Source organism: Pongo abelii, chromosome 19 (assembly GCF_028885655.2).
Source record: "Pongo abelii isolate AG06213 chromosome 19, NHGRI_mPonAbe1-v2.0_pri, whole genome shotgun sequence".
In the NCBI taxonomy this organism is placed as follows: Eukaryota; Metazoa; Chordata; class Mammalia; order Primates; family Hominidae; genus Pongo; species Pongo abelii.
The window spans coordinates 9,297,263-9,318,517 of record NC_072004.2 but is presented as its reverse complement, the minus strand read 5'-3'; the positions used below and the strand labels follow the sequence as shown (position 1 = coordinate 9,318,517).

Below are 21,255 nucleotides of genomic sequence, written 5' to 3'. Positions count from 1 at the left end.
GTCTCAAACTCCTGAGCTCAGGTGATCCACCTTGCCTTGGCCTCCCAAAGTGCTGGGGTTACAGGCGTGAGCCACCGTGCCTGGCCAGTCTTTTTTTCTTCTTATTTTTTAAATCCCTCAGAGAGGTTCTGTCAGTTGGGAGCCAATCAGGAAAAAGAGTAACCATACTAGGTATTTCACTCAGAGGAGACAATGCAAACAACTTGTTAGAATACTGTTAGAAGGGCTGGGCACAGTGGCTCATGCCTGTAATCCCAACATTTGGGGAGGCCAAGGCAGGCAGATCACCTGAGATCAGGAGTTTGAGACCGCCAGCCTGGCCAACATGGTGAAACCCCGTCTCTACTAAAAATACAAAAATTAGCCGGGCGTGGTGGTACATGCCTGTAATCCCAGCTACTCAGGAGGATGAGGCAGGAGAATTGCTTGAACCTGGGAGGCGGAGGTTGCAGTGAGTTGAGATCGTGCCACTTCACTTCAGCCGGGGTGACAGAGCAAGACTCTGCCTCAAAAAAAAAAAAAAGAAAAAAAAAAAGCTGTTAAAAGGATGGAGAGAATGAGAAGGGGAAGGTGCAGTAATCCAGAAATTAGTCCTTGTGTGAAGCAGCTGCCACCCTTAAGCCTAGGAGAACAAAGGTGCAAACGTGCTGCTGCACACGACAGTACTCCTGGGATTGCCGCTCAGCCGGTGCTAGAGATGCCTAGGACCTGGTCCCTGGGCTGCAGCAGAAGCAGGCCTGCCTTGCTCATTCTGGGACTGCCAAAGAGAGGCTGCCTGCCACTGCCATGGGGAACACTGTTAGAATACAGACACTTGCAGAGATGCTGCCAGAAGCAGATGGGGAAAGAGAAAGGAAGAAGAACAGCTTCACCCCTCTTCTTGCTTGCTGAACTCCTGACAGTGTCTTATTTTGGCAGAACATAACAGGAAGCCAGCTGGCAGGGGAGCCTGGGAAGGGTAGTTCACAGACTCCAAGCCCCAGCATGACTGAGCAGAGAAGGGCAGGTGTGGAGCTGGCAGACACCAGGTAATACCTGGCATATAGGCAGCTTACACAGGCACCACTGAGATGTGCTACATATATTCTACTGACAATCATCTGACATGTTTTTCCAGCCTTTGATGTTTCTTTCAGAATTATTGGGTTCTTCGTGGACCTGTTGAACTGAAAAAGGTTTTTATGTATTCTCATGGACCATTTGGTTAGAGCCATTCTTAAAGTCATGCCAAACAGTGAATTTCTGCAAACCCCAAAATGCAGACATTGTTTTAATAGAAGAAACAGTATTGTCACACTGAGCTACTGGAAGGAACGATACTATTTCTACTGCTTGACAAATGGACCTACCACCTACATATTAAGTAATTTTAGATGTGAACAAATGTAGAACAACTGAACTTAATGTCTTCTAGTTAAGTTGGCTTACATCCCTCCGCTACTTCCTTTCTTTCTCTCTCTAAAAGAAGGAACTGAGAGGTGGTCTGTGAAAAAAAGCAATGAATGGGAAGGATCAGTGGTCACTCCTGGCAGTTTCAAAGTTGAAGAGATGGGCTGGGCTTGGTGGCTTATGCCTGTAATCCCAGCACTTTGGAGGGCTGAAGTGAGCGGATTGCTGGACCCCAGGAGTTCAAGACCAGCCTAGTTAACATAGCGAGACCTTGTCTCTACAAAAGTTTTTAAAAATTAGCTAGGTGGCCGGGTGCAGTGGCTCATGCCTGTAATCCTAGCACTTTGGGAGGCTGAGGCAGGCAGATCATGAGGTCAGAAGTTCGAGACCAGCCTGATGAACATGGTGAAATGCCATCTCTACTAAAAATACAAAAATTAGCCGGGAGTGGTGGAGCGTGCCTGTAATCCCAGCTACTCGGGAGGCGAGAGGCTGAGGCAGAAGAATCGCCTGAACTCAGGAGGCGGAGGTTGCAGTGAGCCGAGATTGCGCCATTGCACTCCAGCCTGGGCAACAGAATGAGACTCCATCTCAAAAAAAAAAAAAAAAAAAAAATTTGCCAGGTGTGGTGGTGCATGCCCGTAGTCCCAGCTATTCAGGAGACCGAGGCGAGAGGAGACTGCTTGAGCCCAGGAGGTCAAGGCTGCAGTGAGCTGTGGTTGTGCCACTGCATTCCAGCCTGGGTGACAGGGTGAGACCATGTCTCAAAAAAAAAAAGAAAAGTTGAAGAAATTGTCCACAAAGTAGAACCAAAAGACACAAGAAGATATCAAAATTAGAGGATCCATCCAAGATTGAAAGAGTAGGAATGCCACAATGAGAAAACAACAGTCAAGAAATTATCAAAGGAAATAATGCCAGAAATTTCCCAAGAACTGACAGACAGGAGTAACCATATTTATTGAAAGAGTCCATTATCAATATCCAGCTTCACAAATGAAATAAACAAAAAAAGACCCATGTCAAAGCACAACATAATGAAATTTCAGAGCACCCAGATAAAGAGAAGTTTCTGCCTCCCGAGGGGTAGGAGGTAGGGGACAACAGATTACTTTCAAAGGATCTGAACTTAGAATGGCATCCAATATCTCAGCAAAAAGAGAGGTGGTAGTATTGCGGGAAGCTACTGACAAATATTAACCCTAGAAAGAAGATCTGGGAAGGCAGAAACAAGGGAGAGAAGTAAAGACAACTCCCAGGATGACAGCAGTGGGAGGCTGCACAACAGACCAAGAGAACAGCTGTTCTAGAATAGAGAGCTAGAGCTAAGAGGGAAAATAGATGATATGTTCTCCTGCGTGAAGAATTACACTGATTGCTGAAGGTTATGAGATTTAGTAGGAGGGATTTCAAGCAGTTGAAAAAGAGAGGCAATTATTAATTCCAGGAAAACAAAAAGTAATGCAGAAATGGAAGCATGATTATAGTATGTTAAGAGTAAATACAGGCCGGGCGCTGTGGCTCCTGCCTGTAATCCCAGCACTTTAGGAGGCCGAGGTGGGCAGATCACAAGATCAGGAGATCGAGACCAGCCTGACCAACATGGTGAAACCCCATCTCTACTAAAAATACAAAAATTAGCCAGGCGTGTGTCGGCACGGGCCTGTAATCCCAACCACTCAGGAAGCCGAGGCAGGAGAATCGCTTGAACCCAGAAGGTGGAGGTTGCAGTGAGCTGAGATCTCACCACCGCACTCCAGCCTGGGCGACAGAGTGAGACTCCATCTCAAAAAAAAAAAAAAAAGTGAGGCAATTATTAATTCCAGGAAAACAAAAAGTAATACAGAAATGGAAGCATGATTATAGTATGTTAAGAGTAAATACATACATAGCCATAATAACATAATTGTTAGATGTTTGATTTAATCAAAATATATGATTCAACTATAGGGTAGATGGGAGATTGAAGAGGTGGAGTACAAGAGAGCTAAATCCTCCTATAATGAAAGAGAAGGTGACTATGTAATATTTAAAATTGATGGAATTTAAAGATTACGGTATGGGCATATAGTTTAAAAGTGTGGAGATAAGTAACAGAAGAAACAGCCAAAATAAGTGAAAAGTGAATGCTTTTGATGAGGAGGAGAGTCAGAAGGAGCAGGTAGAAATCACTGGTTTTTATTATAACCTTTTTTTAGAATTACTTGACTTTTTAGCTTATACATTAATCATTTTGATAAAATAATTTTTAAAAATTTGAAGCTCTTTACATTTGTAGGTTCTGTTATATCTTGAGGAATAAACTTACAAATAGGAAAGAAAAATCTGTTAATTTAAAATACAGAGAATGTATTCAGTAAAGAAGAATTTAAGTGACTTAAATATACTTTACGCACCCTTAGTTGGATATTTTTAAGGACACTGAATTGCAGAAATCTTGAATTCTACTAAGTAGATTTATTGTTTACAGTGATATTAGAGTAATTCTGGATCTGCTTTGTGTATTAGTTGGGGAGAGTAAGTGAGTAAATATATTGATGTTATTGGGAACTAGGGAGATAGATAAATAGTGAATGTGAATGAGAAAAGTAATAATGATCTTTATGGTGTTTGGTTTGAATTGGAGGTATCATTGTGGGCTCCTAGTTTAAGTAAATAAATACATCGCCTACTTTAACCACTGAAAGCATGTAGAAGCAGTGATACTCCTGTAGTAGTGAGCACAGTTTACACCCAGTTCTTGGTTTCTAAATACTATTCACCCCCAAAAGAAACTCAGACTCTTTGTAGGAACAACTGAGTCTAAATCTGGGACAGGAAGATAAAAGGCAAGCCTAGAACATCTTGGGTCTGAGATCAAGGAAGTGCACAAACAATGATGGGGCTATGTAAAAGAACACAGGAGCTGACTTATAGGGACTCCCACAGGTCACATTTGGGGCAATCACGCCTGTAATCCCAGCACTTTGGGAAGCGAAAGTGTGAGGATTGCTTCAGGCCAGGAGTTTGAAGCCAGTCTGGTCAACATAGTCAGACCCCGTCTCTACAAAAGAAAAATTTAAAAACTAGCCCGGTGTTGTGATGCATACCAGTAGTCCCAGCTACCAGGGAGGCTGAGGCAGGAGGATCACTTGACCCCAGGAGTTAAAAGCTGCAGTGAGCTTTGACCACACCACTGCACTGTTGCCTGGGCAACAGAGTAAGATCCTGAAAAAGGGGTCTGAAAAAAAAAATGGAGGCAATTGGAGCAATAAAAAGAATAACAATTATAACGGATTATATATACTGAACTTGAAAAATGCATCCATGAGTCCATGAGTTTGCGTATCCACAGTGATACTTAAAAACAAGTGGGAGTAAGGATGGGGGGAGGTTCTTTCTCACAGCTAAGATATATTTAAAAAATGATAAAATTAGAAAAACAGCTTTTGCAACCACCAGTATATTGTTTCAGGATTGACCATCAATGCCAAAACTATTGGGTGAAAAGATGCGGGAAGCAGGATAACCACAGTCTGAAAGTATCACCACACAGATTATTTATTAATTATCAAGGAGGAAAGATACTTGAAAAAAGTGATCAAATTTAGCATCACCAGGAGTATGACAACCTGGATTATGAGGCCCCAAGTTTTTTTTTGTTTTTCTTTTTTTTTTTTTTAAGACAGGATCTTGCTCTGTCACCCAGGCTGGAGTGCAGTGGCACAATCATAGCTCACCGAAGCCTCCATCTTCCAGGCTCAAACAATCCTCCTGCCTCAGCCTCCCAAGTAGCTGGGACTACAGGCACACACCACCATACCCAGCTAATTTTTTGTATTTTTTGTAGAGATGGGGGTCTCACTATGTTGCCCAGGCTGGTCTTGAAATCCTGGGCTCAAGTGATCCTCCCAAGTCGGCCTCCCAAAGTGCTAGGATTACAGGACACGGTACACTGCTCCAAATTTGATGCGGTGTAATTAGCACAACATCACCTACTGTATTTATGCCAAAAATGTTAACTTGAATGACATCAACAGATACTATAAGAGTAGTTCAGATTGATGGGTGTTCTGTGAGACAAGGAAAATATCAGTGTCATGAAGGATAGAAAAAGGATAGAAGAATTGTAGATTAAAGGAAACTAAAGAAATATGACAAGTAAATACAGTTTCTGATTTTGATTGGATTCCAGATTTTAAAAACATACCCAGCTAGAAGGACATTATTGAGTAAATGAGGGACATTTGAATATGGACTGTGCATTAGATAATGTATCAGTGTTAAAATTCTTCAGATTAACAATGATATGATTCTGTTGGAGAATATTCTTGTTCTTAAGAGATGCATGTTTAAGTTTTTAGAAATGAGTAGGCCGGGCGCCGTGGCTCATGCCTGTAATCCCAGCACTTTGGGAGGCCGAGGCGGGCAGATCACGAGGTCAGGAGTTCGAGACCAGTCTGGCCAACATAGTGAAACCGTGTCTCTACTAAAAATACAAAAAATTAGCCAGGTGTGGTGGTGCATGCCTGTAATCCCAGCTACTCGGGAGGCTGAGGCAGGAGAATCACTTGAACCTGGGAGGCAGAGATTGCAGTGAGCCGAGATCGCGCCATTGCACTCCAGCCTGGGTGACAGTGCAAGACTCCGTCTCAAAAAAAAAAAAAAAAAAAAAAAGACAAGGAAATCACTACATTATTGTGACATTATTACATATAACCACATTAAAGACATTCATTATTCACCGTTTAACGTTGGTCTATATAGATGTTCATTATACTATCTTTTTGGCTTTTCTGTCAGGTTGAAATCTTTCAACATAAAGAGTTGGAGAGAAAAAAAGGTGGAAAGTATAGACGATGAAGCTGCCCATGGGTTAGTGCCTTACTTCCCATGTTAATATTTTTAATATGTCTAAGGAGTGAAGGAATGCCTAATGAAATTTCTTTCTAGGTCTGCTACTAATCAGCACTTGTATATCTCGTCTTGAAAGATAGGAAGATTTTAAAAGATAAAAACATTTTAGGCTGGGCGTGGTGGCTCATGCCTATAATCCCAGCACTTTGGGAGGCCAAGGCGGGTGGATCACACTAGGCCGGGCGTTCAAGACCAGCCTGGCCAACATGGTGAAGCCCTGTCTCTACTAAAAATACAAAAATTAGCCAGGCATGGTGGCGGGCACCTGTAATCCCAGGTACTCAGGAGGATGAGGCAGGAGAATCACTTGAACCTGGGAGGCGGAGGTTGCAGTGAGCCGAGATCGTGCCACTGCACTCCAGCCTGGGCAACAGAGACTCTGTCTCAAAAAAAGAAAAGAAAAAAAAAACACTTTAATGTGAGCAAGATGTTACATTGGGCAAATATGATAGATGCTGACTTCTAGGGTCAATCAGAAGAGCCCAGCTACTCAGGAAAGCAACACCAACTGCTCTCATTACAGTAGTTCCCCCTTGGTCTTGCTTTCCACAGTTTCAGTTACCTGTGGTCAACCACAGTCAGTCCTAAAATATTAAATGGAAAATTCCAGAAGTAAACAATTCATAAGTTTTAAATTGCATGCTGTTCTGAGAAGTGTGATGAAATCTCACGCCATCCCACTCCATCCCACCCCATCCCACCCTGGATATGAATCATCCCCTTGTCCAGCGTATCCACGCTGTATACGCGGCCCGATCATTAGTCATTACCACCATCTGCTCCTCACATCCAGCTATGGCCATCATCAGGGCTCAGTGATTCAGGATCACTCGAACCAGATGATCTTGCTTCTGACATATCGCCAGGAGGTCAATAGTAGCCTAACGCAGTGTCACACTGCTCACATTTGGGGCAATCACGCCTGTAATCCCAGCACTTTGGGAAGCCAAAGTGTGAGGATTGCTTCAGGCCAGGAGTTTGAGGCCAGTCTGATCAACATAGTCAGACCCCGTCTCTACAAAAGAAAAATTTAAAAACTAGCCCGGTGTGGTGGTGCATGCCAGTAGTTCCAGCTACCAGAGAGGCTGAGGCAGGAGGATCACTTCCTCTCATCCTGTAGGCGTTTATTTCATCCTCTCACATTATCACAAGGAGGAGGAGGAGTACAGTACAGTCAGATCTGTTGAGAGAGAGAGAGAGACAACATTCACATAACTTTTATTACAGTATATTGTTACAATTGTTCTATTTTATTATTAGTTATGGTTGTTAATCTCTTACTGTGACTAACTTAGAAATTAACTTTATCAGCCCGGCGTGGTGGTTTACGCCTGTAATCCCAGCACTTTGGGAGGCCAAGGCGGGTGGATCACCTTAAGTCAGGAGTTCGAGACTAGCCTGGCCAACATGGTAAAACTCCATCTCTACTAAAAATACAAAAAATTAGCCAGGCGTAGGGGTGGGCACTTGTAATTCCAGCTACTCAGGAGACTGAGGCAGGAGAATCACTTGAACCCAGGAGGCGGAGGTTACAGTGAGGCGAGATCGCGCCACTACACTCTAGCCTGGACAACAAGAGCAAAACTCTGTCTCAAAAAAAAAAAAGAAAAATTTATCAGCCGGTTGCAGTGGCTTACCTTATGTCTGTAGTCTAAGCACTTTAGCAGGCCGAGGTAGGCAGATCACCCAAGGTCAGGAGTTTGAGACCGGCCTGGCCAACACGATGAAACCCTGTCCCTACTAAAAATATAAAAATTAGCTGGGCATGGAAGTGGACGCCTATAATCCCAGCTACTCAGGAGGCTGAGGCAGGAGAATCACTTGAACTCGGGAGGCGGAGGTTGCAGTGAGCCGAGATCGCGCCATTACACTCCAGCCTGGGCAACAAGAGCAAAACTCCATCTCAAAAAGTTAACTTTATCATAGGTATGTATGTATAGGAAAAAAGATAGTATTTGTAGGGTCAGTCCTATCTCTGGTTTCAGGCATCCATTGGGGTCTTGGAACGCGTCCTCCATGCATAAGGGATGGTTAATGTATAAGCTTTTCTCTGAAGACCTTGTCCATTAGGAAGGTAGGAAGCCAAACCAAAGCATTTCTGACCCACATATTAAGCTTGCGTAAGCTCCCTCAGCTGGCAAACTTTGTGAACTTGAGTCCTTACAGTTTAGATTTACATCCTGAAAGTTATCACAGTGTGGTGAAATTGTTCGGATGTTTATCTTCTCACTAGACCTTGAGCTTCCTGAGTGCAGGGACTGTGTCTTGCAATTCTGATTCCCAGCAACTAGCACAAATGACTGCCTTTGAATTGGATTCATCTGAAAGGCAACTGAAATAATGTGGATGAGGATTTTCTGAGCCTTCAAATTTTTTTAAAGGACTTCTCAGTCTGGAAAGATGAAATTTGAATAGGGATAGAAAGTTTATTAGATTATGAATGGTTTGGATAGGCTATACGTTGGTTCCCATATTCTTTTTTTTTTTTTTTTTTTTTTTGAGACAGAGTCTCGCTCTGTTGCCCAGGCTGGGGTGCAGTGGCGCGATCTCAGCTCACTGCAAGCTCCGCCTCCCAGATTCATGCCATTCTCCTGCTTCAGCCTCCCGAGTAGCTGGGATTACAGGCGTCCGCCTGGCTAATTTTTTGTATTTTTAGTAGAGATGGGGTTTCAACGTCAGGATGGTCTCGATCTCCTGACCTTGTGATCTGCCCAACTCGGCTTCCCAAAGTGCTGGGATTACAGGCGTGAGCCACCGCACCTGGCAGGTTCCCGTATTCTACAATGTTCATATGTTAAAGAAATAGCACCTGTCACACAGGATAAATTCCTTCAGTTTAGTAGCTTGCAGTTACACACTATCCAGCCACCATTATTTATTTCACAAAAACCTTCACACACACCATACAATGGAATATTACTCAACCATAAAAAAGGAATGAAGTAGTAATACATGCTAAAATATAAATGAACCTTGAAACATTATGCCAAGTGAAAGAAGCCAAAAACAAAAAGCTATATATTATATGGTTTAATTTATATAAATGTCCAGAGTAGGCAAATCTATAGAGACAGAAAGCTGATTAGTGATTGCCAGGGGTTGGGGAGTTGGGAGAAATGGAGAGAGACTGCTTAATAGGTATGAGGTTTCCTTTTGGGCTAATAAAATGTTCTAGAATCAGCCTGGCCAACATAGCAAAACCCAGTCTCTACTAAAAATACAAAAATTAGCTGGGCATGGTGGCAGGTGCCTGTAATCCCAGCTACTTGGGAGGCTGAGGCAGGAGAATCACTTGAACCTGGGAGGTAGAGTTTTGCAATGAGCTGACGTCGTGCCACTGCACTCCAGTCTGGGGAACAGAGTGAGACCCTGTCTCAAAAAAAAGAAAAAGAAAGTTCTGGAATAAGTAGTAGTGATAGTTGCACAACATTGGGAGTGTATTTTGCCAATGAATTTATACTTTTGTTAAAATGGTCATTTTTGTTATGTATTTTACAATTTATTTTTAAAAAGGAAAAAAGCTTCCATATATAGCTGCTCCATTAGAAACAAGTACTACTTTTCATAAAGAGTCATTTCTCTAGGAGCTTTATGGTATTGAGCAGCCCAGGCAATTTGGGAAGGCTGAGGGCTTCCTGATGTAAAAGATTCAAAACAGTTTTATGTAGTGTGGCGATGGGTTATTAAAGTGAACTAGGAGATGTTGGGGATACATCTAACTTCTGAAGGTGCTGAAAAGGAGAGGCATTTCTTTTTTTTTCTTTTTTTTTTTGAGATGGAATTTCTCTCTTGTTGCCCAGGCTGTGGAGCACAATGGCACGATCTCAGCTCACTGCAACCTCTGCCTCCTGGGTTCAAGCGATTCTCCTGCCTCAGCCTCCCAAGTAACTGGGATTACAGGCACCCACTACCACACCTGGCTAATTGTATATTTTTAGTAGAGACGGGGTTTCTCCATGTTGATCAGGTTGGTCTCGAACTCCCGACCTCAGGTGATCTGCCCACCTCAGCCTCCCAGAGTGCTAGGATTACAGGTGGGAGCCACCGTGCCCAGCAAGGAGAGGCATTTCTTTGAGTGTATTTCTTCATGTCACTGTCATAAAACTGACACGACCATAAAACTGGCAAGAACATCGGACCAGATTCAATGTAGCCATCCCTATGGTGTCACTGTGGCCAGTCAGCAAGTTAGAAGCTCTAGGGAGTCTCTTTGCTTCCTGGCCTCCTGGCTTGTGAGTTTGTTTTCTTTTTCCTAAAATACTTTATTTGGGTGCATGTGAACTCAACCCTCAGACCTGCATGCATAAGCTAGAGGGGGCCCCCCATTGAGTGTTGGCTAAAGTTTTTGAGTTTTGTCAAGAACAGTGACCAGATGTGACCAGGGTTAGTGGTTTGTGGTCATTGCTTGCTAAACTTTTTCTTTCCGTGGTACTTCTCAAACGTTCTTAATTTTCCATGACACACCAGAGTGCTGAGGATTGAGGTTAAGTGGGATGGACAGGCAGAGTGCTGTAAGATGTGTGCTCCCGTGGTAATGTTTGGTTTAGTCAAGGAAAGAGAAATGGGGAGGGATAGACAGAGATGAAAGAGAGGAAATATAAAAGTTGAGAGAGGAAGAAAAGGAGCCAAGAGTGATACTGAAAGGCAAAGAAGAGAAACCTCCTGTTGAGAATGCCCTCTGTGTTACTGTATAGGATCTGCTTTCCTGTACCATGATTACTCTTCCTGGTCTTAATAGTCAGGGGCCGGCCGGGCGTGGTGGCTCACGCCTGTAATCCCAGCACTTTGGGAGGCCGAGGCAGGTAGATCACTTGAGGTCAGGGGTCCGAGACCAGCCTGGCCAACATGGTGAAACCCCATCTCTACTAAAAATACAAAAACGAGCCGGGCGTGATGGTGTATGCCTGTAATTCCAGCTACTCAGGAGGCTGAGGCAGGATAATCACTTGAACCCAGGAGGCAGAGGTAGCAGTGAGCTGAGACCGTGCCACTGTACTCCAGTCTGGGCAACAAGAGCGAAACTCCATCTCAAAAAAAAAAAGGAACGCATAATCAGGAGGTATAATGCAAATATTCCAAGATTCAAAGTTCAAAACATTTCTGGTCTCAAGCATTTTGGATAAGGGATACTCAACTGTATTTCAAAGTAGCTAAAAGAACAAATTTTAAACGTTCTCACTACAAAAAAAAAAAAAGTATGTGAGATAAGGGATATGTTAACTAACTTGATATAATCATTCCACAATGTGTGTAGATATTGAAACATTACTTTGTACCCCATAAATATATACATTCTTGGTCAACTAAAAATAAAAATTTTAAAAAATGTATCTTTGTCCCTACTTCTGTGAAATTATTTAATTGTGCTCTCGTTTAGAGAGTCATTTAAGCCAGAAGTCACAAATTCAAATGGCAACCGGGTAAATAAAATGAGAGATGTGGCCAGGCGTGGTGGCTCACGCTTGTAATCCAAGCACTTGGGAGGCCAGGGCAGGTGGATTACCTGGGGTCAGGAGTTCGAGACCAGCCTGGCCAATGTGGTGAAACCACATCTCTACTAAAAATACAAAAATTAGCCGGGCACGGTGGTGCATGCTTGTAATCCCAGCTACTCAGAAGGCTGAGGCAGAAGAATCGCTTGAACCCAGGAGCATAGGTTTCAGTGAGCCGAGATTGCACCATGGCACTCCAGCCTGGGTGATGAGAGCAAAACTCCATCTCAAAAAAAAAGAAAAAAAAAAAAATGAGAGCTGCAAACCAAGTATATGACAGTCAGGAGTGGCAGGTGCCCCTGTGAACTAGAGCCCACAGAGAGCTTGCTCTTCAGCCCGTCGTCTGCTGCCCTGTGAAACTGTGGCCCCAGGATGCCAGATCACCTGCCTCCTGAGAGAGAGAGAGATGATTTTGTGTAAACTTTGCCAATTTTTAAAACACTGACCAGGTTAAAACATAACTGCAAATTGGACTTGGCTCCCTGGCTGCCGAGTTACTGCCAAGGATTTAAGCCAACAAGTCACTAAACCAGATGCAAAGGCTGGGTGTGTTGTGTGTGAGATAGTGGGAAGTCAATGAGTTTGTTATTCACCTTTTAGAGTCACTTAGTTTGATTTTTAAAAATATCACTAGGAAATCATCCATAGTAGGGAAACTGGAGCTTTGATGGGAAAGTGATGTTATGACCTGAGTTGGGGGTGTGGGTGGGGCAGGAAAGCAGGCCTACGTGAGGTGGCACTGTGCATCTTGGCAGGCCAGAGACAGCAGTGAGGGGTCTCAGTGTGCCTGGGCACTGAACAGAGGAGGGCTGGGTGATGGGAGAAGAGCAAAGAAAGAAAGAGGTTTGGTGGCTCACGCCTGTAATCCCAGCACTTTGGGAGGCTGAGGTGGGCGGATCACCTGAGGTCAGGAGTTTGAGACCAGCCTGACCAACATGGTGAAACCCCGTCTCTACTAAAAATACAAAAATTAGCTGGGCGTGGTGGTGGACGCCTGTAGTCCCAACTACTCGGGAGGCTGAGGCAGGAGAATTGCTTGAACCCGGGAAGCAGAAGTTGCAGTGAGCCAAGATCATGACATTGCATGACAGCCTGGGCAACAGAGCGAGACTCGGTCTCAAAAAAAAAAAAAAAAAAAAAAAGTTTAGTATCAAAGGCAGACTGCCCACCTACAGCATTTTACCTGGAGCCTCCGCGGTCTTGACCCCTTCCTCCTTCCCAAATCAAATGAAAAACGTCTCCTTAGCCTAAAAGGTGAAATTTGCAAATACATGCAAGGAAGCATCCTGTACTTATGCAGCAAAAGTCCTGGGCTGATGAGCAAACTAGATTAACTTTGCTTTAAGTGGTTGTTGTTATATTTTGTAACTTATTTTATTGTGCCACTAATCAATTCCTGGTACTTGGGGCTCCTCATGTAACCTATTTACTCTTTTTTACAAAAAGAACATTTTTTAAAAGTTAAGGGAACCTGGGTGAAAATTAACTTGAATTTTTAATTAGGTCGGGCATTTATTTTTTAACATCAGTATTAATCTGGAATTAATATTTCTCATCAAAGAACGCAAACCAGGACACTACAGGAGTGGAAGCTTTGCAGCAGAAGGGAGGCCCTATCCGGCAGATGGGGAGGGCCAAGGGAGCAGGAGGAGGGGGTGGGGTTGGCTGAGTTGGTAACGGGAGCAGTCTGTGAGAAGTCTGCTGGCTTATGTGTTCCCAGTAGGGAACTGCTCTTCACTTTCCCCATCGCAGGTTTGACATCCATCACCACCATGCCTGCCTCCCTGATCTGATGGCAGGATTTATATAGTGAGGCTCTGAAAAAGTGGAAAGGGAGGTGCATGGGAACCAGCTGTGAAATGATAAATCAAGACCTCTTTAAGGTCCAGGATTATTTTGGCATCTTTCACATGAGAGGCTTTAAGAAGCAGGAATATGGCTAAAAGCATGGGGTTTATTTTAAGAGAGAAAACAGTTACAATGATCAGTTTGGCTGTTTAAATAGACGTAGCTTCATTATGGCTCCAATGTGGCTGTTTTGCACCTAGCAGTAGAGAGAACAGTTCTAATTAACCCCTTTCATCTGATTTTACTGTCTCTGGGTAAACTGAGCCCCATCCATCATTCCAAAGGCTCTATAAAAACTTGGAGTTGTTGAGAGTACCCGGGGCAACAGTGTGGTTTGGTTTCTAAGGCTACGTATCGAAGAATCACATCTCTACTGTTTCTTGAACTGGAGCAGAAGCATTTCTGGGTTTTGTGGTCCGGATCCTCTTGGGGCATGTTTTTCTTAGAAACCTTCTCCATCTCCTGGCTCCAGCTGTCCTTACCACTCAGTGCATCCTCACATTTGCACCTTTTTTTTTTTTTTTTTTTTGAGACAGTTTCACCCTTGTCACCAGGCTGGAGTGCAATGGCGCGATCTTGGCTCACTGCAACCTCTGCCTCCCGGGTTCAAGCGATTCTCCTGTCTCAGCCTCCCGAATAGCTGGGAATACAGGCACACGCCACCACACCTGGCTAATTTTTGTATTTTTAGTAGAGACGGGGTTTCACCATATTGGTCAGGCTAGTCTTGAACTCCTGACCTCATGATCTGCCCACTTCAGTCTCCCAAAGTGCTGGGATTACAGGTGTGTGCCACCGCGCCCAGCCATTTGCACTTTTATCTGCACATCTGTCTCTTGATCTCCCTGTCATTTCCTGGCACTCAAAAAGTTTAAACCAAATTCATTTGCAACCCCTCACCCCACTATCATAAACACACACGCCACACACACTTGAAACCCAGACAAGAAGCCAGCCCACACCAGTATTTGTGTTTGGCACCACTGTTCTTCCCGTAGCTCTAGCTGGACAATTCCTTTCCTATGTGGAGCTCTTTCTCCTCCTCCAGTGCCTACTGCCCCTCAGGCTATAGCATTTCTTGCACGCTCAGGGCTCTCCCTTTGCATTTTCTCTGTCACCATTCTCTGAAGGGCCCCCCACTGGATCATCCTGAAACACTACTCTTATCTTGCCAGGCCCTTGTTAGTGTAAACCTTGGAGAGCTCCAAGCTGGCTCTGGAGCAGGGGTCCCCAACCCCTGGGCCAGGACTGGTACCGGTCTGTGGCCTGTTAGGAACTGGGCCGCACAGCAGCAGGTGAGCAGTGGTTGAGCGAGCATTACCGCCTGAGCTCCGCCTCCTGTCAGATCAGTGGCGGCATTAGATATAGGAGCGCAAACCCTATTGTGAACTGCACATCCGAGGGATGTAGGCTGTGTGCTTCTTATGAGACTCTAATGCCTGATGATCTGAGATGAAACAGTTTCATCCCGAAAACTATCTCCCCCTTCCCCTCCAGGCCGTGGAAAAATTGTCTTCCGTGAAACTGGTCCCTGATGCCAAAAAGGTTGGGGACGGCTGCCCTAGAGTGCACAGCCCACAGTCCTTGGCTCTGGATCTGAGGCTCTCCACGGTCTCTCTACAGGGTCTTGTCTGCCACCTTGTTCCTCTACCCCTATGGAAACCTCCCACTATAGCTAAACCAGTTATTTCTTCTCCCCCAAACCTAGCTTGTCCATTTCTGCTTCTCAGCATTTGCTCACACAGTGGGCTGTTCTACTTCAAATCTTGCTTCAGCTGCACTTAAGAGTCATGTCTTGGCCGGGCGTGGTGGCTCATGCCTGTAATCCCAGCACTTTGGGAAGCCGAAGTGGGCAGATTACCTGAGGTCAGGAGTTCGAGACCAGCCTGGCCTACATGGTGAAACCCCGTCTCTACTAAAAATACAAAAATTAGCCGGGCCTGGTGGCACACGCCTGTAATCCCAGCTACTCGGGAGGCTGAGGCAGGAGAATTCCTTGAGCCCGGGAGACAGAGGTTGCAGTGAGCCGAGATCCGCCATTGCACTCCAGCCTGGCAACAGCGAGACTCCGTCTCAAAAAACAAACAAAAAAAGTCATGTCTTGTGGCCACTACTCTACTTTCCCTCTATGCCAATTATGTATTTTTACTCTTTCGTTTATTAGAGATTAATGAATATATGTACCTTTGGAAGAGAAGCCATGCCTCCTTCTCTTTATTCATTGTGGAGGCCAGGCGGGCGCAGAAAGGAGTGAGGCTGCAGCAGAGAAGCAAAACCAGAGAGCGTCCCTCTCAAGAGGTCAGCCCCGGGTGATTGTAGCCAGGTAGCAATGTGGGCCCAATATTGCAGTCTCTTCTGATTTTTCAAGGAAAGCCAAAACCTCCATTTCCATGTGAAACTGCTTAATTTCGACTTTCCACATGATACTTTAAAGGTGGTATCTACTAGAGAAAAGAGTCCCTTATAATTACAATTTAAAAATCATTTTGGCTGGGTGTGGTGGCTCACGCCTGTAATCCCAGCACTTTGAGAGGCTGAGGCAGGCAGATCACCTGAGGTTGGGAGTTCGAGACCAGCCTGACCAACATAGAGAAATGCTGTCTCTACTAAAAACACAAAATTAGCCAGGTGTGGTGGCACATGCCTGTAATCCCAGCTACTCGGGAGGCTGAGGCAGGAGAATCACTTGAACCCGGGAGGTGGATGTTGTGGTGAGCTGAGATCGCGCCATAGCACTCCAGCTTGGGCAACAAGAGTGAAACGCCATCTCAAAAAAAAGAAATCATTTCAAGTGCAACATTGATATGAAACAGCAATATATTCACTGAACAAATACAAAGCCTGCCTTTCAAGATAACTTTGGAATTCGTAAGAGTAGATTTCCTGGAAAATCAGCTGTTGAATGTTCCATCCTGTGAATTTAGGATTTAAATGATAGAAAACCATGCTAGTGTTTATCGTGTTTTCCTTTTGCAGATAAATTTAAGTACTATAAATTCCCATTAATTAGCTAGCCAGATGCCTTTAATATCTTCTTATTTTCATTTTGTGAAAATGTTCAATGAAACAAATTTTTAAATGGCATTTTCCCAGATTGACATTAGAGGACAAGTCTGTTTGGGAGGGCTATTAATCGCTCAGAGAGTCGGCATGTTGGGGGAAAATCACAGCCCTTTCCAGCTTCGATAAATGAGAGAAGGTCACCAGAGGGAAAGGAGCAGCTGCCCTCTTTGATAGGCTGAGAAAACAGGAGTTACTGGCCTCGGCAGGTGTTTGGAGAATTCCCACGCAGGTGTAGATTCCAAATGAACTATTTATTACATGTGGGCTTCTGTGACATGGTCATCTTTCACCCATTCATCACATTTTTATTGAATCCCTTCAGCAATGCTGTGCTATGAGGGGATCCCGCGGTGGCGTCAGCCTTTGAGTCCTACCTTCAAGTTGCTTAAAGTTCAGTAGGAGAGAGAAAGAAACACCACAACCACGCTCATACAAGACAGAATCTCATCAGTGTTTCTTAGTTCCTAAATGACCAATTTAAAGCATTCATAATAATAGTAAGAGTAAGCAGTATCCATGGCGCTTTCAAAGGTACATAATATCTCTTTTGGTCCTTACGTCAATTCTGTGGGAAAGTTTGATTCCAGTCTTGTCTGTCTTATATATGTGATAAGAGAAACCGGGCACATTCCTGGCTCATAAAAAGCCGTTTCTGAGCATAGGCCAATAGAGCACACAGCAGGAATGAGGAGGAGTTCTTCTTTTTTTTTGAGACGGTGTCTCACTCTGTTGCCCAGGCTGGAGTACAGTGGTGCAGTGGCGCGATCTCAGCTCACTGCAACCTCCGCCTCCTGGGTTCAAGGGATTCCCCTGCCTCAGCCTCCCAAGTAGCTGGGATTACAGGCACCTGCCATGACGCCCGGCTAATTTTTTGTATTTTTAGCAGAGACAAGGTTTCACCGTATTAGCCAGGATGTTCTTGATCTCCTGACCTTGTGATCCACCTGCCTCGGCCTCCCAAAGTGCTGGGATTACAGGCGTGAGCCACTGCACCCGGCCTGAGGAGTCCTTTTATACTGGAGTTAATTAAGTTCCTAGAAGTTTTCTTGATTGGTTGGTTGGTTTTTGGAAGCATTTTGATTAGTTATGTAATCAAGGATGAGTAGAGAGAGGAATTTAAAACACTTCGTTTACTCATCTCCCTGAGCAGCCACATGCCAAGGTTGTAGACAGAGGTGCGGTGTCTGATTCTAGGGTTTCTGGGATGGCTCTGGGTCTCAGGATGCTGTAGTCTTATACTGTGATTCTCTGGCTTTCATATTCAAGAGCTTCACCTGGAATTTTTTTTTTTTTTTTTTTTTTGAGATGGAGTCTCACTCTGTCACCCAGGCTGGAGTGCAGTGGCATGATCTCTGTTCACTGCAAGCTCCGCCTCCCGGGTTCACGCCATTCTCCTGCCTCAGCCTCTGGAGTAGCTGGGATTACAGGCACTCGCCACCACAACCAGCTAATTTTTTGTATTTTTAGTAGAGACAGGGTTTCACTGCGTTAGCCAGGATGGTCTCGATCTCCTGACCTTGTGATCCGCCCGCCTCAGCCTCCCAAAGTGCTGGGATTACAGGCGTAAGCCACGTCACCTGACCGGAATGTTTTTTAAAATGCAAACATCTGGGCCCCACACACAGAGATACCAATTCAGGGGGTCTTGGGCCTTGGAAACTGATTTTATCAAGTACCCTCAGATGATCCTGAAATAGGTGGTCCTTGGAAACTGTTCTTTGAAAAGCTATGCTGTAGCAGTAGAAGAGAGTAGACAAAAATCTCACTGCAGAAATGGAGTGGCCATGACAAAGACCATTCGAGTGGTCCATCCACAGTGCTGCAGGAGTTGAGGGTTGAGAAACAGATCAGTTCCAGCCACCATGACTGGAAGAGACTTGAGTTAGCACAGACAAAATGGGTGGACTCTTGGTAGTTTGAAATGAGTAAGGAATTACTCAGGAGTGGAATGAGCTGAAGCACCGTGTGTCTTCAGGGGATCTGATCAAGTCACTCCTCAGCTTAAAAACCCTTCAGAAGAGCTGGGCGCTGTGGCTCACGCCTGTAATCCCAACACTTTGGGAGGCTGACGTGGGCGGATCACCTGAGGTCAGGAGTTCGAGACCAGCCTGGCTAACATGGTGAAAACCTGTCTCTACTAAAAATACAAAAATTAGCCGGGCATGGTGGCAGGAGCCTGTAATCCCAGCTATTCTGGAGGCTGAGGCAAGAGAATCGTTTGAACCCGGGAGGTGGAGGTTGCAATGAGCCGAGATCGCACCATTACACTCCAGCCTGGGCGACAAGAGTGAGACTCCATTCTCAAACAAACAAACAAAAAGTCCTTCAGAGGTGCCCCAAAGCCCTCAGAATAAAGTCCAAACTCCTCAGCACCGGTTTCCGTAGACTAGCAGGATCTAGTCTCAGGTGGAATCTTCCTTCACTTCCCTCCCCGTTGGCCACACTGCACCCTTTCTCAATATACACTTTCTTTTTCTCTTCCATGGACTAGGATCTAGCCACCCTGTGAACAGTTGGCATCCCTGGCTTTCCTTTATTTTGGTGGCCTTGTATACATTTCCGCCTTTACCCAGAATACCTGCCCTCTTTTCTATCCCTCATTTCCCTTCGCGAACTTTTCAGTCCTTCAGGGTTGATTTGGGGTGGTATGTTCTCCAGAACAGCACACATGCAGTATCTGGGGATCTTGTTAACACACAGGTTCTGGCCAGGCGCGGTGGCTCACGCCTGTAATCCCAGCACTTTGGGAGGCCAAGGCGGGCAGATCACCTGAGGTCAGGAATTCGAGACCAGCCTGCCCAACATGGTGAAACCCCGTCTCTACTAAAAATACAAAAATTAGCAGGGCGTGGTGGCGTGTGCCTATAATCCCAGCTGAGGCAAGATAATCGCTTGAACCCAGGAGGTTGCAGTGAGCCGAGATTACGCCACTACACTGTACCCTGGGCGACAGAATGAGACTCCATCTCAAAAAAAGTAATAAAATAAGGGATGGGAGAGGAGAGTAAGTGGTCCCTAGGATTTTGAGGAGTATACTTGGCTCATCCTCTATCCCAGTATGGACATTGAAATAAGTTATCAACCTCCTTTGAAATACTAATGAGCTTTTTCTTCCACAACTCAAGCAGTGTTTTGTATTCTGGGAAAAAGCCTTTTCTCTTTAATTTTTGTGCTTCAAAGTTTCGTTTTTAAATGGATGTATATTTTCCTGTGGAATTCTCAAGATATTTTTTCATGTGTGTTTGTAGGGGTGACATGTTTTAGAAATTTCTTTCCAATCCTCTTAGGCATTGTCTGAGAGCTTTTCTGATGTGTGAAGCTCTCAGTTCCCTTTTATTGTTTCCTGAGCTGTTAGGACTACCTCATTTCATTTTACGTTAAACTTAACACTTTCCAGGGAATGATTGGAATTGAAATAGGCATTCATTCAAATGTTCAGAACTTCATTTCTCCTGTGCCCACTTCTGGCTATGGCCTTGTAGGAATAAGAATGGAAACTAACACAAAATAATAATAAAAGGGGAAAACTTTGATGAGTAAATATCAAACATACCATTTCACCCGGAAGCTTTTTTTTTCTAGCTATATTTACTACCCCTGTAAATACCCAATTAGAAATCTAAAGTAGGCTGGGCACAGTGGCTCACACCTGTAATCCCAGCATTTTGGGAGGTCGAGGTAGGTGGATCACAAGGTCAGGAGTTCAAGAGCAGCCTGGCCAATGTGGTGAAACCCCGTGGCTACTAAAAATACAAAAATTAGCTGGATGTGGTGGCAGGCACCTGTACTCCCAGCAACTTGGGAGGCTGAGGCAGGAGAATCACTTTAACCCGGGAAGCAGAGGTTGCAGTGAGCTGAGATCGCGCCACTGCACTCCAGCCTGGGAGGCAGAGCAAGACTCCGTCTCAAAAAAAGAAAGGAAAGAAAAAGGAAGGAAGGAAGGGAGGGAGGGAGGGAGAAGGGGAAGACAAGAAGGAAAGAAAGGAAAGAAATCTAACGTAGTGTCTATTTTCCTAATTCCTGGCATGGTAATTTTGCACCTATCCACCTGTGAAGTTGTTCTTGGCAGATGGATCTCCATCATTCCTTTAGGCTTCTACTCCCTAGCAGAAAGCGTTTTCACCCTGGTTTGCATTCAGCACTTGCTTTTCTACAAGGTGTTGAATCCTCATACGGATAAAGTTCATAAGTCACGTTAGAAGGGGTTTGAAATGGTAATTCACAGCTGTTGACAGGTATGAATTCCCATCAGCCTGGACTGTTTCGCCTATTCAAAGTAATAGAGCATCCTTGAATATAATCTCTTTTAAAACCCAGAAATGCGATACCTGGTTGCTTCAAGCTAAGAAAGAGAAAACTTCCCTGAGATGCCCAGAGCAATTTTGTCTCAAGAAATCAATAAACACATAGCCACATAACCCCCCAGAAATGTTCCTATGGAGCTTTATGTATAGCTTTAGGTATTTATGTTCGTGTGAGTATATTTACGTGAGTGTGTGTGTGTGTATGTGTGTGTGTGTGAGACAGAGAGAGACGCCTTGAATGCCGTGGTTGTATTAGTGTAACC

The 21,255-nt window shown here is 44.6% G+C and overlaps 1 protein-coding gene across 2 annotated transcripts in view; it reads left to right on the top strand.

Annotated features, from left to right (window-relative positions):
- The window catches only part of STX8 (syntaxin 8), a 326,746-nt gene that overhangs the window by 216,178 nt on the left and 89,313 nt on the right, over window positions 1–21,255 (top strand). The window contains exon 9 of one of the 2 annotated variants that reach the window (XM_054535431.2): window positions 6,172–6,246. The exons of the other annotated variant lie outside the window; for it this stretch is intronic. Within the exon in view, the coding sequence (XP_054391406.1) occupies window positions 6,172–6,231 (60 nt within the window). The 3' untranslated portion in view covers window positions 6,232–6,246. Of the gene's footprint in view, window positions 1–6,171; window positions 6,247–21,255 lie in introns of those variants that run through there. 2 annotated transcript variants of the gene reach the window in all.